This window comes from Alosa sapidissima, chromosome 21 (genome assembly GCF_018492685.1).
Source record: "Alosa sapidissima isolate fAloSap1 chromosome 21, fAloSap1.pri, whole genome shotgun sequence".
Taxonomy (NCBI): Eukaryota; Metazoa; Chordata; class Actinopteri; order Clupeiformes; family Clupeidae; genus Alosa; species Alosa sapidissima.
The window spans coordinates 23,548,528-23,571,175 of record NC_055977.1 but is presented as its reverse complement, the minus strand read 5'-3'; the positions used below and the strand labels follow the sequence as shown (position 1 = coordinate 23,571,175).

Sequence of the window (22,648 nt, the reverse complement as noted above, 5' to 3'; positions counted from 1 at the left end):
TAGCTTTAATTAACATTTAATAGACCAAACAATGTATCAATCATTGAGAAAATAAACAACAGATTAATCAATCATGAAAATAATTCCATAGCCCTAGTCATTCATATTTCCATTTGTGTTCTGAACATTCAAAATGTATGTAAATATGTACGTAATATTATGTGTGTACTAGTTCTGTACTAGTTCTATACAATATATGCAACAATGTTGCCTTAAATGCAACAAATTATGCACAAAATGTTGCAAAATGTAGCACAGCAGCAGGGTAGACCAGCAGAGGCGTGCACTTTGGGCCTTTTATTTTGAAGGAACTCTTGCCAGCCGGCCATTTTAGCAGGGGACAGGGGCAGGGATCAACAGCCTCTCGTGGAATATTTTAGTGTGTTAAACCTTTTGTCCCTGCCAGACCATACTGTTTTAAAGTAATTATTTACCAGTGCATGTGTTCCTATAGCTATTAATAACTGTAGTGGAATAACAGCAACTACACGGTGCTGCAGGAGGACGTCCAAAATGTATCCGAGTGGAGCAGCTGGGGGTAAGTAGCTAGCTCGCGAGCTAGCAAACATTTGCTTCCATAATTTCGCTAGCTAACATTAGCGATGAAACGATTGTCTTGTAGAACACGAATGCACGAAGTATGTGTAAATGCTAACGACCTTTACAATATGATATCATACGTAATATTTAAAGGGTTTGCTGTCGCACTTGTCGTCCGTATTTAAGATATAGGCCTAGTTGTTTTTCTTGCCACTAAGGTTGGCTAGTAGGCATTGTGCTAACATTAGCAATCTTACCATGCAAGCTACCATGTTAGCTAACTTAATCTGTTTTCATTAGGCGGTAAATTGCATACCTGGTGAACTCTAACGAGCTTTAACTCGACACTTGGAAGGAGAGGAATACCCTCAAATTTGTTCGATTTGTGGTTTCCCTCGTATTTTTGTATTGAATAACTAGGAACATGTTGGGTAGGTAAAATCAGCAATCCTCGCTTAACTAGCCCGATACTTTTGCTAGCTTGTTAGAAAGCTCAATCTTTAATGAGTCTAACGTTATTGTTTGGCACCAGAAGAAACGCGTTTCTGGAATTAGCCAGTTAGCAAGTCAACACTAGCTACCTGTGTGGGCTCGTTGTATGCCAACATTGCCAGCTGACTAGCTATATTATTGTTAAGTTTAGTTACAGTCCTGCTAACGTTAACGTTTTAGATGATTCTACATAGTAGCAAATTGTGCCATTAGAATTTAATGTTATCTGACAGAAACTTACTTTTATTGCATGAAAAACTATTCAGAGGTGTCGTATGTTCGGGGGGTTTCGATTTGCTGTGGGTTTAACCTGAGTTTTATGTTGTGATTGTTGCAGGATGACCCAGTGCCCATTTACGCCTAATTATGTACACTGTAATTTGGACCATTTCATTCGTACAAACGACAACGTTAACGGCACACGGTCTGCATTTAGCCTGACTGCTGTGTCCCACTAATGCGACGCCTTGGCACACAAATTACATTTAATGCTTTGATCAAGTTTTATAACGAAGCCTGGGATAGTGTCCTCAGTTGCCTGACTAGTTTAAGGCGTGGCAAAAAGTTAACTAGATTTCCAGGTTTTTAAGTTGCTGGGGTGAACTTGTCGATAAGGCCCTCAGGGCGTCTTCTCTGATGTTCTTCTCAGAATCTCTTCTCGCAAGTTGCTGGTCAGTGGCCGATAAGGGCAAGGAGTCACTTTAAAGTCAGTGCATGTCGAGGCGCTCTCAGAGCTCTCGAAGGCCTTCCTTTAATGGCTTGTCCTCATTATGGAAAAAGTTGTTTCATTTTCTTTCTATGTTGGGCTATGTATGCAGTAAATAAACATACCTGGCCTGATTTTTTTCGTATCATGCTGTGTGGTTGTACATTTATGCTTTTGGGGGGAATTTGTGGTATGTGGCATGGACTGGATCTTGGCACTGTTTTGAGAGCAAGTGAATTGTGCACCTGTTGCTCAGAGAGATGCTGTGTTATTTATCCTAGCAAAGTTGTAGCGGGGTGTCGACCAAATGATAGTTGCAGTTTTGTTGAAGTGTCTAGAGATGTTTGAGTAACTAACTCGACCAGAAGTGATGCAAAATGATTTGTATTTGTTTAGACTGTTATGCGATGAACTGGGATTCAGAAAGGTTTTTGGAGAGGTACATCAGTGTTTGGCTGTTTTAAAGATGATGTAGTTTTCCTTTTGTGATCCTCCTGTGTTGGCGACCTGGGCCATAGGCCATCAATAACAAAAACCAAAAAAGCTGATTATATGGTCTTTTTGTAACTTATAGCGCCAAACAAACCAGTTATGTTTTTAAGTAGGCCTATGTGCATAAAACATTTTCTTGCCTGCCCATAATTTATTTATAGGTTATGACTAATTGTGTTTCGGGCTAGGCAAAAATGAGGGAAAACTAAGCAGGGTTAGCATGTCATATCTGGTCAGTTCATGTCTGGTCATGAATCACTTTCACACAAAATACGTGGAAAATGGATTAGACAAAAGTTTGTTTAGATCGGGAGTGTCAGCAGTCCTTTCTGTGTTTTCCCCTCAATGTCTGCTTACACGGTTCTGGTTACTTTAATGCATTAATGATGACCCATTAGGACTAGCATTTTCATATTTTTCTTCATCTCACTGTTTTGTTTTAGGGATTAAAGTAGGGAGCTGGTATCTTGATCCTGGTCATTTGTCTAATAATAAGTTAATGCGGGAAGGAACCATAATAAATATATTTTTAACTGTTACATTGGATTTTCTAAGAGCTTTGAAATGGAAGGGTTAAGTCCTGCATAGTATGTGGTACTTGATCAGCGAGTCTGTTAATGAAATGTGTTTGTCTTTGGCAACCCAGGAGAACAAACTCCCTTCCAGCTATCAGAAATGGGAAGTTAGACAATTTTTTCACTCACTTAAGTTGCATCCTTTTATGACGTCCATTGCAACAGTCCAAGAGGGTTGAGGCCAAATCAAGTTTATTACTGGTATTGTGGTTGAGGATGGTATCCCACAAGTTGTTGAATGTTCATCTTCAAGGCTGTAGGTAGGACCATAGGACTGTCATGTTATTGTGCAAAATATAGTAAAGTGTCACTTGTTGCTTTGAGGAACGTTTTGAAAGTTGTCCCTTTGTTTTGTTAGATGGTCAGAGTTCTGTGTGTGTGTTACTGTAGGTTAGAGTTAAGCTAATTTAGGGTGTTCCTCAGAAGGAGTTTTAATCACACAAACGCAGGCATATAAGATAATAGAAAGAGCCTAAATTAACTTAATGTTGGTGCAAGTATTAAGTATGTTTGCTTCTGCTCTGTCTAGTTTGTCATCTTTTCTTCCATAAAATCACCTGATATTTTAGGTAGGCCTTCAGGAGTTTTTGTTGGCCACCTGTCATTTGCCAGATCCTGAGTGGACGTGTTCAGTAAACGTGTGTTTTTGTTTGTTCCTCCAGATTCCTCTCCTCCCCCCCCTCCACCTCCAGAGTATGTATTCAAACCCCCTCCGCGGCCGGATTTCGGCACCATGGGCCGACCGATCAAGCTGCAGGCCAACTTCTTCGAGATGGAGATTCCCAAACTGGAGGTGTACCATTACGACATCGACATCAAGCCTGAGAAATGCCCTAGAAGAGTCAATCGGTATGGTCTACTTGTGAGAAGCGCCTCATTTGGATTGTTACTGTTCAAATATTTTCTGCCAAGTTAATTGTTGTTTTGTTATGTTTTTTTTTATTTATTTATTTATTTTTCTCTGTGTAGTGAAATTGTGGCGCACATGGTGCAGCACTTTAAAACACAGATCTTCGGAGATCGGAAGCCTGTCTATGATGGGAGAAAGAACCTCTACACAGCTATGCCATTGCCCATAGGGAGGGACAAAGTAAGTCTGTTTCGCTCTCAAGGGCTGGGCGATATATTGGAATAATTTGAGTGTATGGTTTGCAAATATGTGGAAAAAAGTCTAAATCACGAAATCGAGGTTAGAAGTGCTTCTTCAGCTGTCAGTCAAGCACCAGCACTTGTCATACAAGATGCTTTGTTTGTCCAACTATACTGTTTTGGTGATTAATTGCGTAGCAAGAAGCACCATGCATACAAATGCAAATGCTCACAACAATGGCGGTGTAGGCTCTGAGCTAAGTAATGAGCCAAGAACCAATTAAACTTTGGAGGTGACTTAAGCAACATGGCAAAATGGGTAATTTAGGATTGATGCAGATTTACGCCCTCGGTGCTGTTTTGCATGTTATCCTGATGGGCCCTTTTCTCTGTCTATGAATGACTTAGTCTTATTAATAGTTCATAGGCCATTTTTAAAGAACAAAGTCAACGGTCAAATGAATCGCAACAAAACCTCCTTCATGTTACGTGTTACACTGTAGTCAGAATGGCATTACCATCTACAGACTTTTTTATTGCTTGTTGTAAATACTAAAATGTGTAGCCTATATAATATTTGTCAAGGGCCAATATGAGACATACAGCTCTGGGGCCGTATTCACAAAGAATTTTAAGGTTAAAAGTAGCTCCTAAGTGGCGAATTTAGGAGCAACTCCTAAAAATAATGGGCGTGTCACTCCTAACTTTAGGACTCCTAATTTGTTTCACTAAAAGTAATTCACGAAGCATTTTAGACCTAAAAGTAGCACCTGAGTCTGGGACAGCTTAAAAGAAGTCAAGAGGACTCCTAACTCACTAAGACCTATTCACAAACAGCTTTTTGCGGCATTTCACGTTGCGATGTTTTGAAATGCGTATGCGGCAACAGGAGCTTCCAATCGCGAGGGAACAATTTTGCATTGTAGCCATAAAAGGGATGCAATAACGCCACCAACAACGACCCAAACGACTCATTGTCAACATGTAAATTAAATGTAACGTTTCATTGTGGATCAAATTAAAATGTTCTCTTTGCAAACATAGGCATATTGTGACGGATTAATTTAGTAATGTTGCAAAGATACTGCATCAATCCGTAGGCCTATGTTTCATTAGGCTACTAGGCTATTTGTTTTGCCTTACTCTTTATTCATTTAGGCTAGGCCTTTTTAATTCAGTTATTCATCATCTTCCGTCCTTCGCACTACTTGTGTAGCGCACACAATCTCAGACCTGTCACCTGTCACTCATCATCATAAGGGAGGTGTTTGGAATCATTCCCGCGTTACAATCATCAGCCAATCAAGGTGGTCACTTCAGTCAAGCTCGTGCATGAGTAATGACGTCATCCATAGCAACGAAGACTCCCTCTTAGTTTAAGAGTTGTCATTTTTCCTTACTAAGAGTAGGTCTGAAAGGCTTTGTGAATAACTTTTAAGAGAAAACTCCTAGCTAAAATCTTTTAGTGCGATTTAGGAGTACTCCTAGTGGTAAGATAAGGCTTTGTGAATACGGCCCCTGGTTACTGGAGATGTCTAGCCAATAGTATTAAAAAAGGAGATTGAAGGGATTTAGAATGTTTAAATCATGTTTTATTTTGAATTGTGGGAGACAGGGAAATATTTGTTTAAAACTTAGAATCATCCACATCACATCTAAATTTGAGTTGTGGTAGGGAGAGGGAAACGTTTGTTTAAAAATTAGAATCATCATTTTCTTCATTTTTCTGCCATATTGCCCAGCCCTACTCTCATCTAATGCTTGAGGTTGAAGCAGTCAGCATTAGTCATTTACACTGTATTGTATTACAACAACTGGTGGTGTTATTCTGAGCTACATAAGTTTGGTAAGGACGCCAGAGTATTGTGCTCTGAAGTGTACTGACTGATGTGGGAATCCGCCTGCACAGGTGGAGCTCGAGGTGACCATCCCTGGGGAGGGGAAGGACAGGAGCTTCAAGGTGGCCATTAAGTGGGTGTCGTGTGTCAGCTTGCAAGCCCTCCACGAAGCGCTGTCTGGACGCCTGCCAAGTATCCCTTTCGAGACTATCCAGGCCTTGGATGTGGTCATGAGGCATTTGCCCTCAATGAAGTGAGTAAAATTGTGTGTGTGCGTGTGTCTACTCTATACACCCTGCCTTCACTGTCTTTGGTTGAGGTAGTGCCAGCAGATCAGAGAGTGACCTCCCAAGGCTGACGTGAAGCTGGCAGGGCCAGAAATCAAGTATTCATACTGGTGGGGCTGTCTTTGCTGCTGCCCCCTAGTTGATGCCACTGCCTGATTGTCTGCATTTGTTGTTGCCACATTTGAATTAATCATCAGTCAGAAGGGGCAGACACCGTTATAAGAATCTTTGGCCAATTAGGCCAAAATATACACTGTATATGTACTCGTAAACAAATCACATGAATGGATATTTCAGCAATACTCTGGAAGTAGGGGCAGCCATGGCCTACTGGTTAGCGCTTCGGACTTGGAACCAGAGGGTTGCTGGTTCAAACCCCGACCAGTAGGCCATGGCTGAAGTGCCCTTGAGCAAGGCACCTAACCCCTCACTGCTCCCCGAGCGCCGCTGTTGATGCAGGCAGCTCACTGTGCCGGGATTAGTGTGTGCTTCACCTCACTGTGTGTTCACTGTGTGCTGCTGAGTGTGTTTCACTAATTCACAGATTGGGATAAATGCAGAGACCAAATTTCCCTCACGGGATATATTATACTATACTATACTATACTATACTATAAAGTGTGTGGATCATTTGAATGGACTCCTCTGTTTCCTCCCCTCCCCCTCCCACCCCTCTGCTGTAGTTATACCCCCGTCGGACGCTCCTTCTTCACCTCCTCAGAGGGCTGCTCCAACCCCCTGGGTGGTGGGAGAGAGGTCTGGTTTGGCTTCCACCAGTCCGTCAGACCCTCCTTGTGGAAAATGATGCTGAATATTGATGGTGGGTTGGAATATAATAACTGTGATAAAGAATGTATAGTGATATTTAGTTTGATTGTAGTGTAATTTTATTATATTTATGGAATATAAGAGTGTATAAGCAGCATGCAAAGTAATTAAAGCAGAATTATTACAGCTAAATTAGGCTAATTGTTGTATATTTATTTATAATACAACAGTAACACCACAAACTCTTCTGTCCTCAGTGTGTGTGTTTGTGAACTTGCAAGTGCTTTGTGTGTGCCTAATTATGATGTTTCTGAATTGTATTTTTCAGTGTCGGCCACTGCTTTCTACAAAGCCCAGCCTGTGATTGAGTTCATGTGTGAAGTTTTGGATTTCAAAAGCATTGAAGAACAACAGAAGCCCTTAACCGACTCCCAGAGAGTAAAGTTTACTAAGGAAATCAAAGGTAAGACGTATGCTTAGTTACCAAGATGGTACAGGTCAGGGTTACCTGAAGGCACATCTTGTGACGACAGATGACTTTGTGATGCTTTGTATGAACTGCCGTTTATTTTCTTCCTTCACCGCCCCTACTATTATCACATACCATCCATGTTGCGCTAGGATTTTATTTCATTGTTATGCAAGTTGTCATTTCTGAGCATGTCAGTGTTTTTGTGGACCTCTGCTGGCAAATGCTGCTGTGCTGATTGCACTGTTCCTTACTACCGCAGGCCTGAAGGTTGAGATCACTCACTGTGGACAGATGAAGAGGAAGTACAGGGTGTGCAATGTGACAAGAAGACCCGCCAGCCATCAGACGTAAGAGGCCAATCCCTCCATTTCTCTGTTGGCATACACAAGCCTTTAACTGCTGGCTTTCAGCCTGAATAGCACTTTTGGCTGAGTGTAGTGTTGAATGGATGCCTTTTGTTGATTTTTGTCAAGCAGTCCCTGTAGACGGTAGTCTGTGCTAAGTGTTTTCTGAATCTGTTCTCTTTTTTGGGGGGTAACAGATTCCCTCTGCAGCAGGAGAATGGCCAGACCATTGAATGCACTGTAGCTCAGTACTTCAAAGACAAGTACAAACTGGTGCTGAGGTATCCTCACCTGCCATGCCTACAGGTGGGGCAGGAGCAGAAGCACACATACCTTCCTCTTGAGGTAAGTTGACCCATCTGTTCGCCCATACATTCCCTTCACTTGAAAGAAATTTGAATCATTCAATGAGAAATATCATGCAATATAGTTCTTAGCAGAACGGTTGACCTCCAATTTATTTTTGTCCGTATCATCCCTGTAGAAGTTTGACTTAATATGAGCTGACCACAACCCTGTCTTTCTGTTCCAATTCACCTCCATGTGAGATTTCCCTTTGTTAAGCTTAGCCAGAGAGCTCATGTAGTCAGTTAGTTAGTCAAGCGTTAAATAGGATAGATAGGCCAGATCCTGAGGAAGAGGTTTTCACTCCCTTTGGTTGTGTACTTGTGTAACTTGTCATGCTGACTCCCTACAGGTGTGCAACATAGTTGCTGGGCAGAGGTGCATAAAGAAGCTGACAGACAATCAGACCTCCACTATGATCCGTGCCACTGCCCGGTCCGCACCTGACCGCCAAGACGAGATCAGCAAGCTGGTGAGTCTGGTGGGGGGTCGCCCCAGTCCTCCTCCTCTCCTGAAGAAGCATGTGTTTCATGCAGCACTAGGCCTGTTTGAACTTCCCTGATTATAACTGTATTTTTCACCGTCTCAAGCTGTTATGAGCTGAAGAATGTGGCTTCCTGTTCTTGATTAGCTCAACAGTTAATGCCAATTAAGGCCTTGAAGGATCCTTATGTGTTTAGTGGCATTGAAGGTCATGGAGTCTCTTGGCTTTTTACAAAGGGCAGTAATCAACTCATTTGTAGAGGCATCACCTGTTGGAAGCTTGGCAAAGTAAACCAAAAACATGGAAAGTAGTAATCAGCTAACTGAAGCACATACTTGCCACAATATATAAGAACCTGAATGAGCCATCCACTCTCAAACATCAGCAGGCATTTTTTAAATGGGCAAAGCCATTTAATGACTTGATTCTTTTTTTATTATTGTGTTGTGAATGTAAAGCACTTTGAGCTGCATTCTGTGTATGAAAGGTGCTATACAAATAAAGCTTTTATTATTATTATTATTATTATTATTATTATTATTGTTGTTTGTGAAGTGCAATGCAATGACCTCCACTTTTCTCCTCAATGCAGATGAGAAGTGCCAACTTTAACACTGATCCTTACGTTCGTGAGTTTGGGGTCATGGTGAGGGATGAAATGACAGAGGTCAACGGCCGTGTCCTCCAAGCACCATCGATCCTCTACGGGGGCCGGGTATGTGTGAGTCTCACTTTGTGATTATTTCTATATGTTGTTAGTCAGATAGTATATTCTACACCATGACATCCACAAGTGTTCACGCTGCAGCTGAATTCAGCCCCAGTGAATGTATAGTCTGTGTGTGTGTGTATGTGTATTGAGCATTATGTAGCATTTTATGGTCTGCATGTGGAGCTAGAGAAATCTAAAACATGCTGCTTACTAGATGCTAAAGTCATGCAAGAGGAATCTCAGGAAATGCATCATCTTGAAAGCATTTTACTTCATTGCTTATACAAGTTGGACAAGTTTGTGTGCAATGTTTTTGTCCAACGTTGTGAGTGCTCCAGTCATCTCAGGGTTCCTACTCTGTGTGAATGCAGACAGAAAAAACCCATAGGAACTATATAGTTCTTGGGGTAGCCTCTCCAGTTAGTAGTTATGAGAACTTTATTCCTAACTGTTGTCTGAATGCCCCTATACTCTCCCTTAAACTCTGGAATTGTTGCCTTGTGCTTTGCAGAATAAAGCAATAGCCACCCCGATCCAAGGGGTGTGGGACATGAGGAATAAGCAGTTCCACACAGGGATCGAGATCAAGGTTTGGGCCATCGCTTGCTTCGCTCCACAGAGGCAGTGCACAGAGCTGCTCCTCAAGTAAGCCAAGCCCCACACCTCATCAGCAAATAGGCCAGAAGTTTTTGTTACACTCACTTTCTCAGCAGCACTACAGTGAAACAAGCATTGTTCAGTGACTGCGAGCTTGTGGTGTTTAATACACATTTAATACAAATGGCTTCTTGTATACCAGGAATATTATGGATACACCCTTTCCTTGAACCTTGCAAAGTTTCTTACTATATGTGTTTTAGATGTTTTTTTGGGGGGGGGGGGGCAAACCTACATATCAAAAGAATGCTTTAAGAAATAACTTAGGAGAGATTTATAGCATTGTCTTTGAAACAGATAAATGTTGATGTAGTAGTGACTTCATGTTTCTCTACCTGATGAACATTTGCTCATTTTCCAGGGCGTTTACAGACCAGCTGCGGAAGATCTCTCGAGACGCTGGCATGCCCATCCAGGGCCAGCCCTGCTTCTGCAAGTACGCCCAGGGAGCCGACAGCGTGGAGCCCATGTTCAAGCATCTCAAATATACCTATCAGGGCCTGCAGCTCGTGGTGGTCATTCTGCCTGGCAAGACCCCAGTCTATGGTAAGCTTGCCTGTCCTGAGTCCCCTTCGTTAATGGGGTATCTTTTATCTGTCTTTAATCTATGCAATTATGTTTTGTTAGATATTCTGTTTATCATGCTTATTGTGAGTAAAATGACCTCAATGTCTTGTGTTACTTTGAGGTTAAAACATTTTACCCATTGAGTTGAAGGGAAAGGAACTTGAGCAGAGGAAATGCATCTTAACACGTTGTGTCTAATCTAAAAAACACTGTTTAAGCTGTGTAACACTACATTCGGTACACATCTGTATTGAACCTAACATCCTGTACCTAAACTGTTCGATACAAAAATTCTGTGTACCTTTACACCCCTAATCTTGACACAATGTTCTCGTCTTGCAGCTGAGGTGAAGCGTGTGGGTGATACGGTGTTAGGCATGGCCACTCAGTGTGTGCAGGTAAAAAATGTTCTGAAGACCACACCCCAGACCCTATCCAACCTCTGCCTGAAGATCAACGTCAAACTAGGAGGAGTCAACAACATACTGCTTCCGCAGGGCAGGTCAGTGTCACTTGAAATGGCAACACCAGGAACTTGTAGTGGTGTCTGAATGCATGATTTTATATGTAGTGTTCATGGAATACTTCCTCTTGCATACTTTTTTGAGTGTATGTCATGTTGAAATACTTCAAGTGTTTTTGTGAATCCTCTTCTGGCTTAATAATATAATGGGGGTTCATGATCACTAAGCAGTGCTACGGATTTGTGTTTTGTGTGCAGGCCACTGGTGTTCCAGCAGCCTGTTATCTTCCTGGGGGCAGATGTCACTCACCCCCCTGCTGGAGATGGGAAGAAACCCTCTATCGCTGCGGTAAGGCATATGTTAAGAAAAATTAATGTACAATGCAGTGAAAATGAACACCATTATTGACGATTTTCTGTATTAGGTTTGAAATATGTGCTGAATAGGTTGCGTAGTGCCAGACTTGTATCCTTACAGGACAGGTGGTTGTGTCACCAGGCCCGTTCTGTCATCTCCCGTGTCTAATCCTCACCTGCCTGTTCTCTGTGTGGTGTTTGCAGGTGGTGGGCAGCATGGACGCCCACCCAAGTCGTTACTGTGCCACGGTTCGTGTCCAGCAGCACCGGCAGGACATCATTCAGGACCTTGCCACCATGGTGCGAGAGCTGCTCATCCAGTTCTACAAGTCCACCCGCTTTAAGCCCACCCGCATCATCTACTACCGCGATGGCATTTCCGAGGGCCAGTTCAACCAGGTGAGCCCACAGGTGACCCAACCCCTTGTTCTTCACTTCACTTTCTTTTGTTAATTCGATCATGAGGTGTAATGCCATTTGCTGAACACAGTTCTATAGAATTGTTCTTGTTCAGCCTCGTGTTGATTGTCAATCTTCTGAAAGATGTATGGTGCTTGTTGTGCACAGGTCCTCCAACATGAGTTGCTAGCTATCCGCGAGGCATGCATCAAGCTGGAGAAGGACTACCAGCCAGGCATCACCTTTGTGGTGGTGCAGAAGAGACATCACACCAGGCTCTTCTGCATGGACAGGAATGAGAGGGTGGGTCATCTGTGCTAGTGCGATAAATTGGCAAATTTTATTTGTCTTTCTTTTGAGAGCCCTAGTTTTTTTAATTATTATTTAAATGGGTTTACTTTTATTTCCAGGTGGGAAAGAGTGGCAACATACCTGCAGGCACCACAGTGGACACCAAAATCACTCACCCATCAGAGTTTGACTTCTACCTCTGTAGCCATGCAGGCATCCAGGTAGCTGCTGCAATGCGTCCATTTGTGCCACCTCAGTCTCTCTTTCTGCCACATCAGGCTATTGTACATGCATTGTGTACATACATACACGTGTTTTAAACAGACACCTTGATGTTGTAATTAATCTTGGCCTCCCCTGTCTCTAGGGTACCAGTAGGCCCTCGCACTACCACGTGCTGTGGGACGACAACCACTTTACGTCGGACGAGCTGCAGGTGCTCACCTACCAGCTGTGCCACACCTACGTACGCTGCACCCGCTCCGTCTCCATCCCCGCGCCAGCCTACTACGCTCACTTGGTGGCGTTCCGCGCCCGCTACCATCTAGTGGACAAGGAGCATGACAGGTGAGTTAAGAGGGCAGAGAGACAATTTTCACACGGAGGTGGTCTTTATTAACAAGACGTGTATTGGGGAGATGATTTATAACAAGCGTTCCCAAGTTCTAAATCCTTCACATAGTGCAATTTTACCAACTTATGATTCTGATACCATCCTAGCAACATCCAAGGTTTTGGGAGGATAGTATCCTGGATTTTGCAAGGAGACAGTGTCCAGAATGTTGCTAGGATGGGATCAGAATCTTAAATTGGTGAAATTTCACCAGAGAGGGTTTAAAAAGAGTGTAGGGTGCGAAGGGTTTTCTCGGATCGCATCACAAAGATTTTACATTTACATGTGGTCATTTAGCTGACACATTCATTCAAAACGACGGAAGGAAACAATCAAGGTACACTGCAACAAGATGACGAGATGTTAGTGCTGCAATAAGTTTATTTGGGGGATTATTTGAAGCTACATTTCACCAAGTGCCTAGCCACCTTTGTGGATTAAAGGCTAGTGATCCAGACTGAACACTAGATGGCAGTGTTAACCTCTGCTTAATTGTTCTGTGTGTCTGTTGGCAGTGCGGAGGGCAGCCATACATCAGGCCAGAGTAATGGACGGGACCAGCAGGCCCTGGCCAAGGCGGTACAGATCCACCAGGACACCCTGCGCACCATGTACTTTGCCTGAGCACCAGCCAAAGCCGGCGGATCAGCCATGGGTAAGCTGGATGGAGCATGCTTCTCTGATCTACTCCATAGAGAGTGTGTGTGTGTGTTTGCCTGTATATATTAGTGTGTGTGCCTTTTGGAATGGTAGAAAAAAAGGTTATTGTGCTGCATTATTTTTCTGTCAGGAATTGATTGTGTATGTGTAACATCCGGTTCGTGTTGTCAAGATTGCGATGTGTTTGCTTTTGCTTTGCCTGCTTCATGGCAACATGTCCATGGAAATCTCCGTGGCACAAGGGCTAGACGTGTATCTGGAAAATGAATCTTAATGTTGTAAGACAGGCTAATGACATTCCAGTGACTCAATTTTTCTGTGTCTCCCCACCCCCTTTCTTTCTGTCTCTCTCTGACTCTCTCTCACACCCACACATACTCACTCATTTTTGTTCTCTTTCTCAACTGTTTTCTAAATTAAATTATGTCTGTGTGTGTGTGTGTGTGTGTGTCTCTATCGATCTTTTTCTTTCTTTCTTTCTTTCTTTCTTTCTTTCTTTCTTTCTTTCTTTCTTTCTTCCTCTGTCCCAGCAACACTTAGGGCAGCATCACACCTGGAAGGAATGAAATATGGATCTAGCAAAGGCCAGGTTTGCCTCTCCCCTGGCCACTCTGTGCTCTATGGACTTCATCAGAACAGGTTACACAGCGCCAGGTCTGAGATCCCACATGGATAAACAAACAAAACAAAACTACTTTACCCTGTTGCGCTCCCAAAAGGCTACAACATGTATTCCAAAATCCAAACAAATTCAGCCACCCCCACCCCATCCAAACATCTAATGGATGTGATGGAGGGCCATGTAAAAAAGGGGTCATCGCTAAATTGTGTGTGTGTGTGTGTGTGTGTGTGTGTTTTCTTTTTATATATATATATGTTTATTGTAAATGTTTTATATTTGTACATGTAGGGGCTAACTTGTTTACATAGGAGAGCAATCCTATCCAGAATCCCTTTTACACTGACTATGGCGTTTATTATCTTGAGTGGACTGGGGTGGGGGGGTGGGTTTACATTGACCTGATTGTAACCGTTGGCGACTCAGTCCTATGTGTGCAGTGCACTCACAGACCTAAGGGGCATGAACTTGAAAGAGCATGAATTATGTAGCTATGCTGTTGGGAAGTCAGTTAAGTCCTCACTGCTTCCCATGTAGAACAAGATTTTAACCAGCATTGTGCCCCTGAAAAGCGGCATATGGCGCATGCCATAAGTACTTAATCAGCGTGTGTGTGTGTGTAACAGAACTTCATCAGTTAGTGTCATTTGACGGCCTGTTTAGACCTACTGTATTCGCCCTTCATGTAAGGTGACCAAAAACAGGCTTTTTGCCAGACTGAATGCTACAATTTCATCTGATGAAATGGTGGACTGCTAAGCTATGAATTGAAAGGCAAAGAAAACTGTAACATCGAAAAACAAGATATTGGCTCTTTACAGAGCTTGGGGAGGACGAATCAGAAATGATGGTGGTTAAATTATGTACGAAAAGGATCTGACCGCCATTTGTTTTATGCCCTCCCCACCCCACCCCCCCACCCACTTTGGATTTGTTTGTACAATCAGTAAGTGGTCCTCCCTTGTGGGAGGCTTCGAACTGCTTATGTGGGACTGGATCCCAGTTCTTATACCAATGGTGCTCTGAGCCAAGATAATCACAAAGATGATTATGCCCTTTTATTGATGAATTGTCACGTTTTTTCTTTTATCATATATTTTTTCCAATATACATATATGAGCACATTTGACCAAGATTTTATCTTTCAATCCCGTAGTGCGGCATTTAGATAAGTTGGGTGTTTGACCTGTTGAGCTTGTGTTTTTGTTTTGTTGCATTTAAATTGTTTTAAATACACCAAGTTCCTGCAGTAAGTTGGCCAGTGTTTTAGAATAATTTGTATATGGTGAGCATGTAGTCCCATTGGGATGCTCTGCTGTTGGCATAGAATCTTATGTAGTCCAGTCAGATCATGCTGGACTTGTCAGAGAGGAGTGCATCTCCAGTTTCATGACTGTCTCTTGTTAAGTTTCTGGTTGGGGTTGACTGGACATGTATGCCTTTAGCCCACTACATCTGCAGGACAATGGTGATAACAGACACTGCATGCCAGTTGACAAAACGGAAAACTGAAATGGAATCTAACAAATAGAAGGTGCTTTAGGTACCACTTGCGTGTGTGTTTGCAAAGAAACTGTGCTTGGGTTTGAATCCCAGTAATACTATTTATGGTCTCACTGTGCTTAGATTGGATGCCAAGACCCTTAACATAATGCCACTTTCTCTGTTCCAGTGTTTTAGCATCTCGCGTTAAGAAGGGGTAAAAAAAAGATATTTATTCCCCCCCCCCCCCCCCCCAATAAGAAAAGTGCCGTTCACGGCTAGGGTCTGAAATTTTAGTCTTTTTATATTATTATTTTGTAGAGCAAAGTAAAAAGACTAGTCCGCATTTTTATTACAAGCTTTTATTGAAAAGCATTCATTAAGGTCTAAAAACATTGCAGAAAAGGCCCTGGTAACTGTGCTTGTATTTACCCTCTTAAAATTGATTATTTGCCTGGAAAGACTCAGTTTAGTTTAGGACAGATTTTTATAACTATGCATTCTTAAAGAGATTTTAGCTGTGACAAGTTTGTCTGTATACATTTTAGATCACTTTGCATAGTAGATGGGGAGATAAGGGTGAGTTTTTCTTTTTTTTTTTTTGTAGTGGGCTTAGCACAAAATCCCCTTAACCTCTTGTAGCAGTATTTGCTTTTTATGTCCATTTCCAAATATATATTTATAGATGTATATTCTGATGACCCAGACAATTGGTTATTATTTGTACCGTATCAATACCCCCCCCCCCCCCCCCCACCAAACAACATTTGCCATTATCAATGTCCACAGTATATGAAGCACAAATGGATGTTGTAATTGTAGGTGCTAGAGCCCCTCAGTATACAGAGGGGAAAACTTGTACTTCATCCCTCAATGTAACGACACCTTAAACCTCAAAATGGACAGGTCCAAGAGGTTCTTGATTTATTAACTAAGATTATAATTATTTTCAACCTGTGCTTTTCTAATCAGTCACATTGATTTTTTTTTTGATTTTTTGATTTTTTTTTTTGTCCATTTTCATAACTGACTCAAATACCAACTGACTATGTATATGGGGCATTTATGTTAATCAAGTACTTGAGAGCTGTTTTTTTTTTCCTCGTAATTATTTGGCGCTGGTATCGCAACATATTCATTTGGGTGCACTTCGTAAAACAATGGACAGGGTGCATGTTCCATCCGTTTAACTGTTTGTGTCGCAGGTAGAACGTAGCCAATGCTAACTGTGCTATCCCTTGGGTGCAATTGTGTTGAAGTGGCCTTGTGTTTACCTCTTGTTACCTGTTACTTATAGGATGGTAACATTACAGCAGAGGCCATTTCCTCACAATTGCACGAGACAAACTGAACAATTGTCACAACGTGGTAATTCTCCGAAGTTCTTGTTTTAAATTTTGTTTTTTTCTTGTCATATCCAAAGGTGGTGTCATGCTCACTGATCCTACATCACTGCTTTACTTATATCAGGGCTGAGTATTGTCATTTGTAAAGGGCTGATGTGGTGATGTTTTCCATCTAACCAAACACCAACTGGTCTAGTCTCTGCTGGTTTCCTTGCTTAGATGATGGATTAGTGGCTTTGATTGGATTAAAAGGAAAACATCACCCTACCTTAGTCCTTTGAGTGCAAGATTACAACCCCCTGTTCTGTATGGTCCAGAAACCCTCTTGTTGATTGTAACTGATGTCTGTTATCAGCAGGCTTTAAATGGCTGAGGTGACTGGATTCCATAGGTTTTTCCATAAGATTAATTTCCCACTATTACTAATCATGTCATTAAGCTTACTGGTGCCAAATTGACTGCTTTGGATTTGCTAGGAGCTTGCCACATTCTGCAGTCAATGCAGATTTAAGGTGATTGAGACCCATCTCTTGCTTAGAGGGCATTGTATTTTTTCAACCTATCTTGGGGGATTATTATATATAGATATATTTTAAATGTGCCGTGTACCAAATCGTCTTTCATGCTTTTCTTGCAAGTGCATTGTTCATGCATCACACATTCATTTCTATAAGCTCATATGCCAGCGACTTGAATTGACTGCTCCATAATTCAGTATTAAGTAAGTCAGAAATGTTAGGACAACCAGCTTCACATCCACTTGACCCTTTTTTTTGCTCTTTGTTCAAGTACACACATTCTGTGTAGTTCATTTTTCAGATTTTCATTTTGTTTCTGTACTAAGATTTTTTAGTCAGTTATATTGCAACTTTTCTTGACTCTCAAACCCATCTTGAAAAAGGATTTCCAATGATTTTGTCTTTAATGTTGCAAGTTCTACCTTCTGATACCAGCACCTTAGATTTCCAGTTGTTCTCAACATATGCAATTCCTTAAAGTATGAAAAGTATAAAAAAAAAACATTGTTTTGCACTATAGAAGTTTGGAGTTGTCAGTGGTGTTTAGAAGTGTATACCTCAGAATTGGGGCGAACGTAATGCGGGTAGCTGTGCCGTCATCTTGGTGACTTTTCTTTAAAGGTCTTGGGGTTACATTAGCCAGACACAGACAAACATTGGTACAAGAGCGAACCATGAACTACTTATGCCAAGTTCTACATTGTTACAGCCTATGCAAAAAGTGTATTGATGGAGATAGTCAAAATGGAATCATGTAAGGTTCTTTTTCATTTTTAAATCATTGCTTTTTGATTTCATTGGATGACATCCAAACCTTCCTCTAGTTTTTTGCCATATAATCAAAATATTTAGGGCAACATATCTGTGTCAAAGATAGTATTGTGTTTTGAGTGCAAGCTGGAGGTCTCTTGTCAGATTGAATTTTGTGGTGCTTTACTAAAACAGATTGGCACTGTGGATAAATTGTGCTGTGTTGGCAACAAAAAATGTAGATTGTTCAATCGCAATTCAAATCTTATTTTTGTATACATGTTAAGGCTCAAGCTATTTCTCTTTGCTGTAGACTTTCTTTTGTTGGTTTCGTCAGAATAAATGATGCAGCACTATATAGTTTTGCCCTGTATTTATGACTGAAGATTTCATGATTACTTGTAAGCACATACAGTGTTCTCAGGACTGTATCAGATTTTACACTGAAGGTTTTAACAACATTACATCATAAAACTCTCCTACCTTATTTTTGGCCAAATAACTTACCTGCTTAAACACTACCAACAGGTTATTTTCCAGAGCTGTGGCATTTTACTCTGTATTCTGCAAATAAAGCTTACTTTTTGATTTAGTTTATACATGTTCAGAGAGCAGGCAGAAAACTATTATTGATTGCTCCAGTCAGAGGATCTTGGCTTGTGTGAATGCTTTTCCCTTTTGGTTTTAGACTGCAGGGTGTTGCATGTGTTTCTAGTGAGGCTTGCACATTCAGCTTTATTTTATTTTGTCTCAAGTTTGGCACCAATAATTTTACTATTGCCTTTTTTATCAGTGGCTGTAATGAGTAAAATATACAAAAGATCCCTCCCTTTATATTACTCTTATTAATGGATCCTTCCAGAGGATCTATTCAGCATAACATGGTGAATGTATTTTAAATGCCAGCATTGTAAAACCAGTGTACTCTAGACCTATGTTCTGTTCTGTCTATCTTTACCTAGATGTAAGCTCCAATAGAAAGAAAATGTTTAGAAATTGCATTGCATTTAGTTCTTAAATTCAGTCGGGCTCATCAAACAAATTTCAAGAACATCCACATTCAGACTTTTTTTTTTTTTTTTTTTTTTTTAAACCATTTTTCTCCAATGCTTCAGGCAGTTCTTCTGTATAGAGAGAACAATCAAGATGTTTCCTCAAAAATGGCATGAGCAAAACCTTAATTATTTATATTAATTGATCGACTTTTTTTATTTTGGTCTCAATAAATCCATCACCATTTTAAGGCATGTAAGGGCCTTGGGCCTTGCGCCTCACTACATGATGGCACATACCATATAGTTGAGTGACCCTATTTTCTTTTGTTTATCACCCACATAGTTTTATTTTATTCCATATTAAGCTTTTCTATTCTTAGACTGACAGGTCTTTATTGATATACAGCACCTTTTTTCATAGTTCAAAACATGCTCTTTTTCCCTGACCGGTTCTTTGGTAAAACCAGCATTACCTTTGGTGTGGATACTGAGGATACTATTCCAGATTCTGTTACTAGACATTCATAGTTAACAGAAATGCCATATTATTAATGACGTTTATTCAATGGATACACTTAGTGCTCCAATCCTCAAAATCAATGCCATATTACTGTAATTAGGAAGCATGAGTGGGCACCTAAATCTGAAATGAATCAAACTATTTTTTTCTTGTCTTCAAGAACTCCGGATTTATCTGGCTTTTTATACCAACTTGGAACACTACCTCAGAACAGTGTCAGGTGCTAGCATGCACCCCTGATTTGTATAATGACAAAGAACAGTAACAGTGACCAAACAACACATGCCAATACTGTTTGTATAGAAAATATTATTATAATTATTGTTTTTTTTGGTTGAGGACTAATTTGAGGGACTATCACCCAAAAAGAAATTCAGGGGACCAAAAATGTTGTATTTGGCAACAGCATCGTTTCATCCATATGTTCTCTCTTATGATATAAAACTATATGTCATTTCTAAAAACTGCCTGTGAACACCCTTATTTATTGCAGTGAGCCTCAACCAAGACTGGATGACCTATTTGCCAACTGTATGATGACCTGGTCTGCTATGTCCTTTCATGGGTCAGCAGCTGTTCTGAGGGTGTAGGATGCTAGGAGTATAGGTGCCATTTGATTGTGCTGATCTACACACTAAGCAGTAGAGAGAAAGAACCTTAAGTTCTACCCTGCTAGGGTCTTTGGGAAAAACCCTCTTTTAACATTTTTAGCAATGAACAATGTCAATGTCAGCAGGGCTTCTAAACGAAACCTTCAGGTTTCAAAGAGTCCTGGAACTTTCAAAACTTTTTAAGCTTGACTTCATGAGCAGGTTTTACCAAGACCTTTTAGCAAAGAAGACCTGAAGAACCTGAAATGGTTCTAAGAACCTTTTTAAGCGTATAGTGTGATTAAGATAATATGTATGACTGAAGTCAAGTCAAGGATTGGCTTAAAGTCTGTGGAGGTTTGCGGTCATAGTTTTCAGAATAAAATGGTGTATATTTGAAAAGTTGTATATTTGTGCTATTTGACAGGGATGTGCCATATTGTGGATTGTCTGCTAATTGTGGAGGAATGGTCATGGATGAAGTTGTATTGGCTCTTATCTCCAACTTTGGATTTTGCTTTTGGGCAAGGCAACCTGGTATCTGAATAATGTGCAGTATCTGATCAGCAATACCATTGTGGCAAGCTGAAAATAGTGGCCGAATATAGCAAGGATTTAGGTTGTTATCCTCTACTTGACTTCATTTTGTAACTGTATGGCAATAAAATCAGTGAAGCTGTTGTCAAAATCAAATCTGCTGTTTTCTCCCAGAGTTAGAGAAAATGCAGAACATGCATAAGCTATGACAGTTCTCTGTTTCAAGAAACATATTGATAGACTAATTGCATTTTATAAAGGGAATAATTCTAAGTGACAAATCTAATAACAAATATATTCTTTTTAACTAATGCACGGGTTGGTTTTAGGCGTTTGAAAGAATTGCTCAGCAGAATGGTACAGATAAGGGTGTGTAGAATCTATGTTAGGTGTGAGGTAGAAACATCTGATTTTTTTATTTTTTTTTTCTCCCCTCATTCCTATGTGTGCCTTTTCGATCACCCCCCTCTTCAACGTAAAAGAATTTCTATGTTACTCATCATGCAACCTTGTAAGAACATGCTGCATAGAATGATCAGTATTTATCTTTTGCACTTTCTAAGCAGTTTTTAAAAGAAATCGCCCACATCTGGTTGGGCAGAGTGAGAGAAAGATGAAAAATGAAAAGAACGAGGTATTTTCTGCTACAATAGGAACTTTAAGGAATAATATGACTTGGATAACTTTTCTAAAGAAAAAAAAAGTATATACACATGAAGTACCTCATAAGCCTGATATATGCTGCATTGACTTTGCATTTTAGTTTAATTTTGCATACTGCATTTTTTTTCCAAAATCAAAGTATCCCTTTATCCTGGGAGGTTTGTTGAACACACAAGGTTGTGCAAATGCCTGTTTTTGTCTTTCCTGGCACAGCGTCACCTCTTTAATTATTGTTTTTTGTAACCCTAAATAGCATGTGCATTTGTACATTATATAGTGCACAGTTGATCAAAGCCTCTGACGTAACACACAAACTTAATTTCAGTTTTCCCAAAATGTTCCCATCTGACAAATTCAATGTGATTCTGTATGATGACCCAACTTGTTAAACTAAATGGGCATAGAGAAATACATCCCAGTGAGACATGATCACTATTGGTGAATGATGAAATGTGACTACAGACTCAGGTATTGCCAGCTAAGGGCTATATCTGCTGCTGCTGTTACCTTTCAGTTCCCTCACCTTTGTCTTAAATTAGCCAATTGCATGTGGTGTTGGAACAACATTTCTGGACATCTGGCCTTACTAATGCACTATGACCTGCAGCGTGTAGGCTAAATGTTGCCCATAGTTATTCAATGCCCTTCGTCTGTTTGCTTTTCATCTACCTCCTCTGAATGTAGGGAGTGTCCTGAACCCCCCCCCCGCCCCCCCAAAGACAATCATTTACATTCTCCTGGCCCAACAGGAATCAAATGCAAGTAAAAAAAAACTAGTTTTGCAATTCTGGGCAGCATGATTAATCATTTTTACAAGTTGTAAATTATTTCCAGGACACTCACTTTTTTTATTATTAAAAACATTATCTTGAAACATGAGTCCATATCCACACACAAGCCATGGAATAGCAAAGTGACCAAAGGTTTTTATTTTATTGTGATGGCATCCCTGCACAGCCCACTGGCTACAAGCCTCCCATTCATGTCATTGATTTTGAAAAACTCTCTAAACGTCATAGCTTTTCACCACATGCCAAATTTGAATTTTCTGTCATTCCTGTCTTGGTGGTCTTTTTTTCTTTTCAAATTGATGCATTTGAATACACTGCTAAGTTCCTTGATGTTTTTGTTGTTTTTCTTCTTGATGTTGTAACGTGTGAGCTTTCAATTTGTATTTTACTTTTTGTTAATTATTATGATTAACTCTGAAGATATGCTGTAAACCTTATTAGGACATAATGTGAATATGTATCACTTGTAGTTCACTCTCTGGCTTGACTGTATATTGCATTAATTAATAAAAAAAATAAAATTAGATTTTCTCTTACCAGGCCTTTTTGATTTAATTTATTAATTTGTACCACTTGTTGATCATGTGGTTGATGTATACATTTTTTTTCTTTTCCCAGAACACTCTCTCTCTCTCTCTCTCTCTCTCTCTCTCTCTCTCTCTCTCTCTCTCTCTCTCTCTCTCTCT

The 22,648-nt window shown here is 40.6% G+C and overlaps 1 protein-coding gene across 7 annotated transcripts; it reads left to right on the top strand.

The window, feature by feature from the left end:
* Positions 1-333: 333 nt before the first annotated feature.
* Positions 334-22,496, top strand: ago2 (argonaute RISC catalytic component 2). 7 transcript variants are annotated; one of them, XM_042076128.1, is made up of 20 exons: positions 334-538; positions 3,468-3,654; positions 3,775-3,895; positions 5,804-5,985; positions 6,703-6,839; positions 7,116-7,250; positions 7,519-7,606; positions 7,801-7,948; positions 8,301-8,420; positions 9,025-9,147; positions 9,656-9,789; positions 10,163-10,347; positions 10,711-10,870; positions 11,090-11,180; positions 11,393-11,587; positions 11,756-11,890; positions 11,998-12,099; positions 12,246-12,445; positions 13,007-13,146; positions 13,682-22,496. In XM_042076128.1, exons 1-19 carry the CDS (start codon positions 514-516, stop codon positions 13,113-13,115), a joined length of 2,577 nt encoding a protein of 858 aa, XP_041932062.1. In that variant the 5' UTR covers positions 334-513; the 3' UTR covers positions 13,116-13,146; positions 13,682-22,496. The 7 variants fall into 7 exon arrangements, with proteins under 7 accessions (XP_041932062.1, XP_041932060.1, XP_041932061.1 ...); XM_042076126.1 differs by having other exon boundaries at positions 11,393-11,599; XM_042076127.1 differs by having other exon boundaries at positions 9,025-9,153.
* Positions 22,497-22,648: the final 152 nt, after the last annotated feature.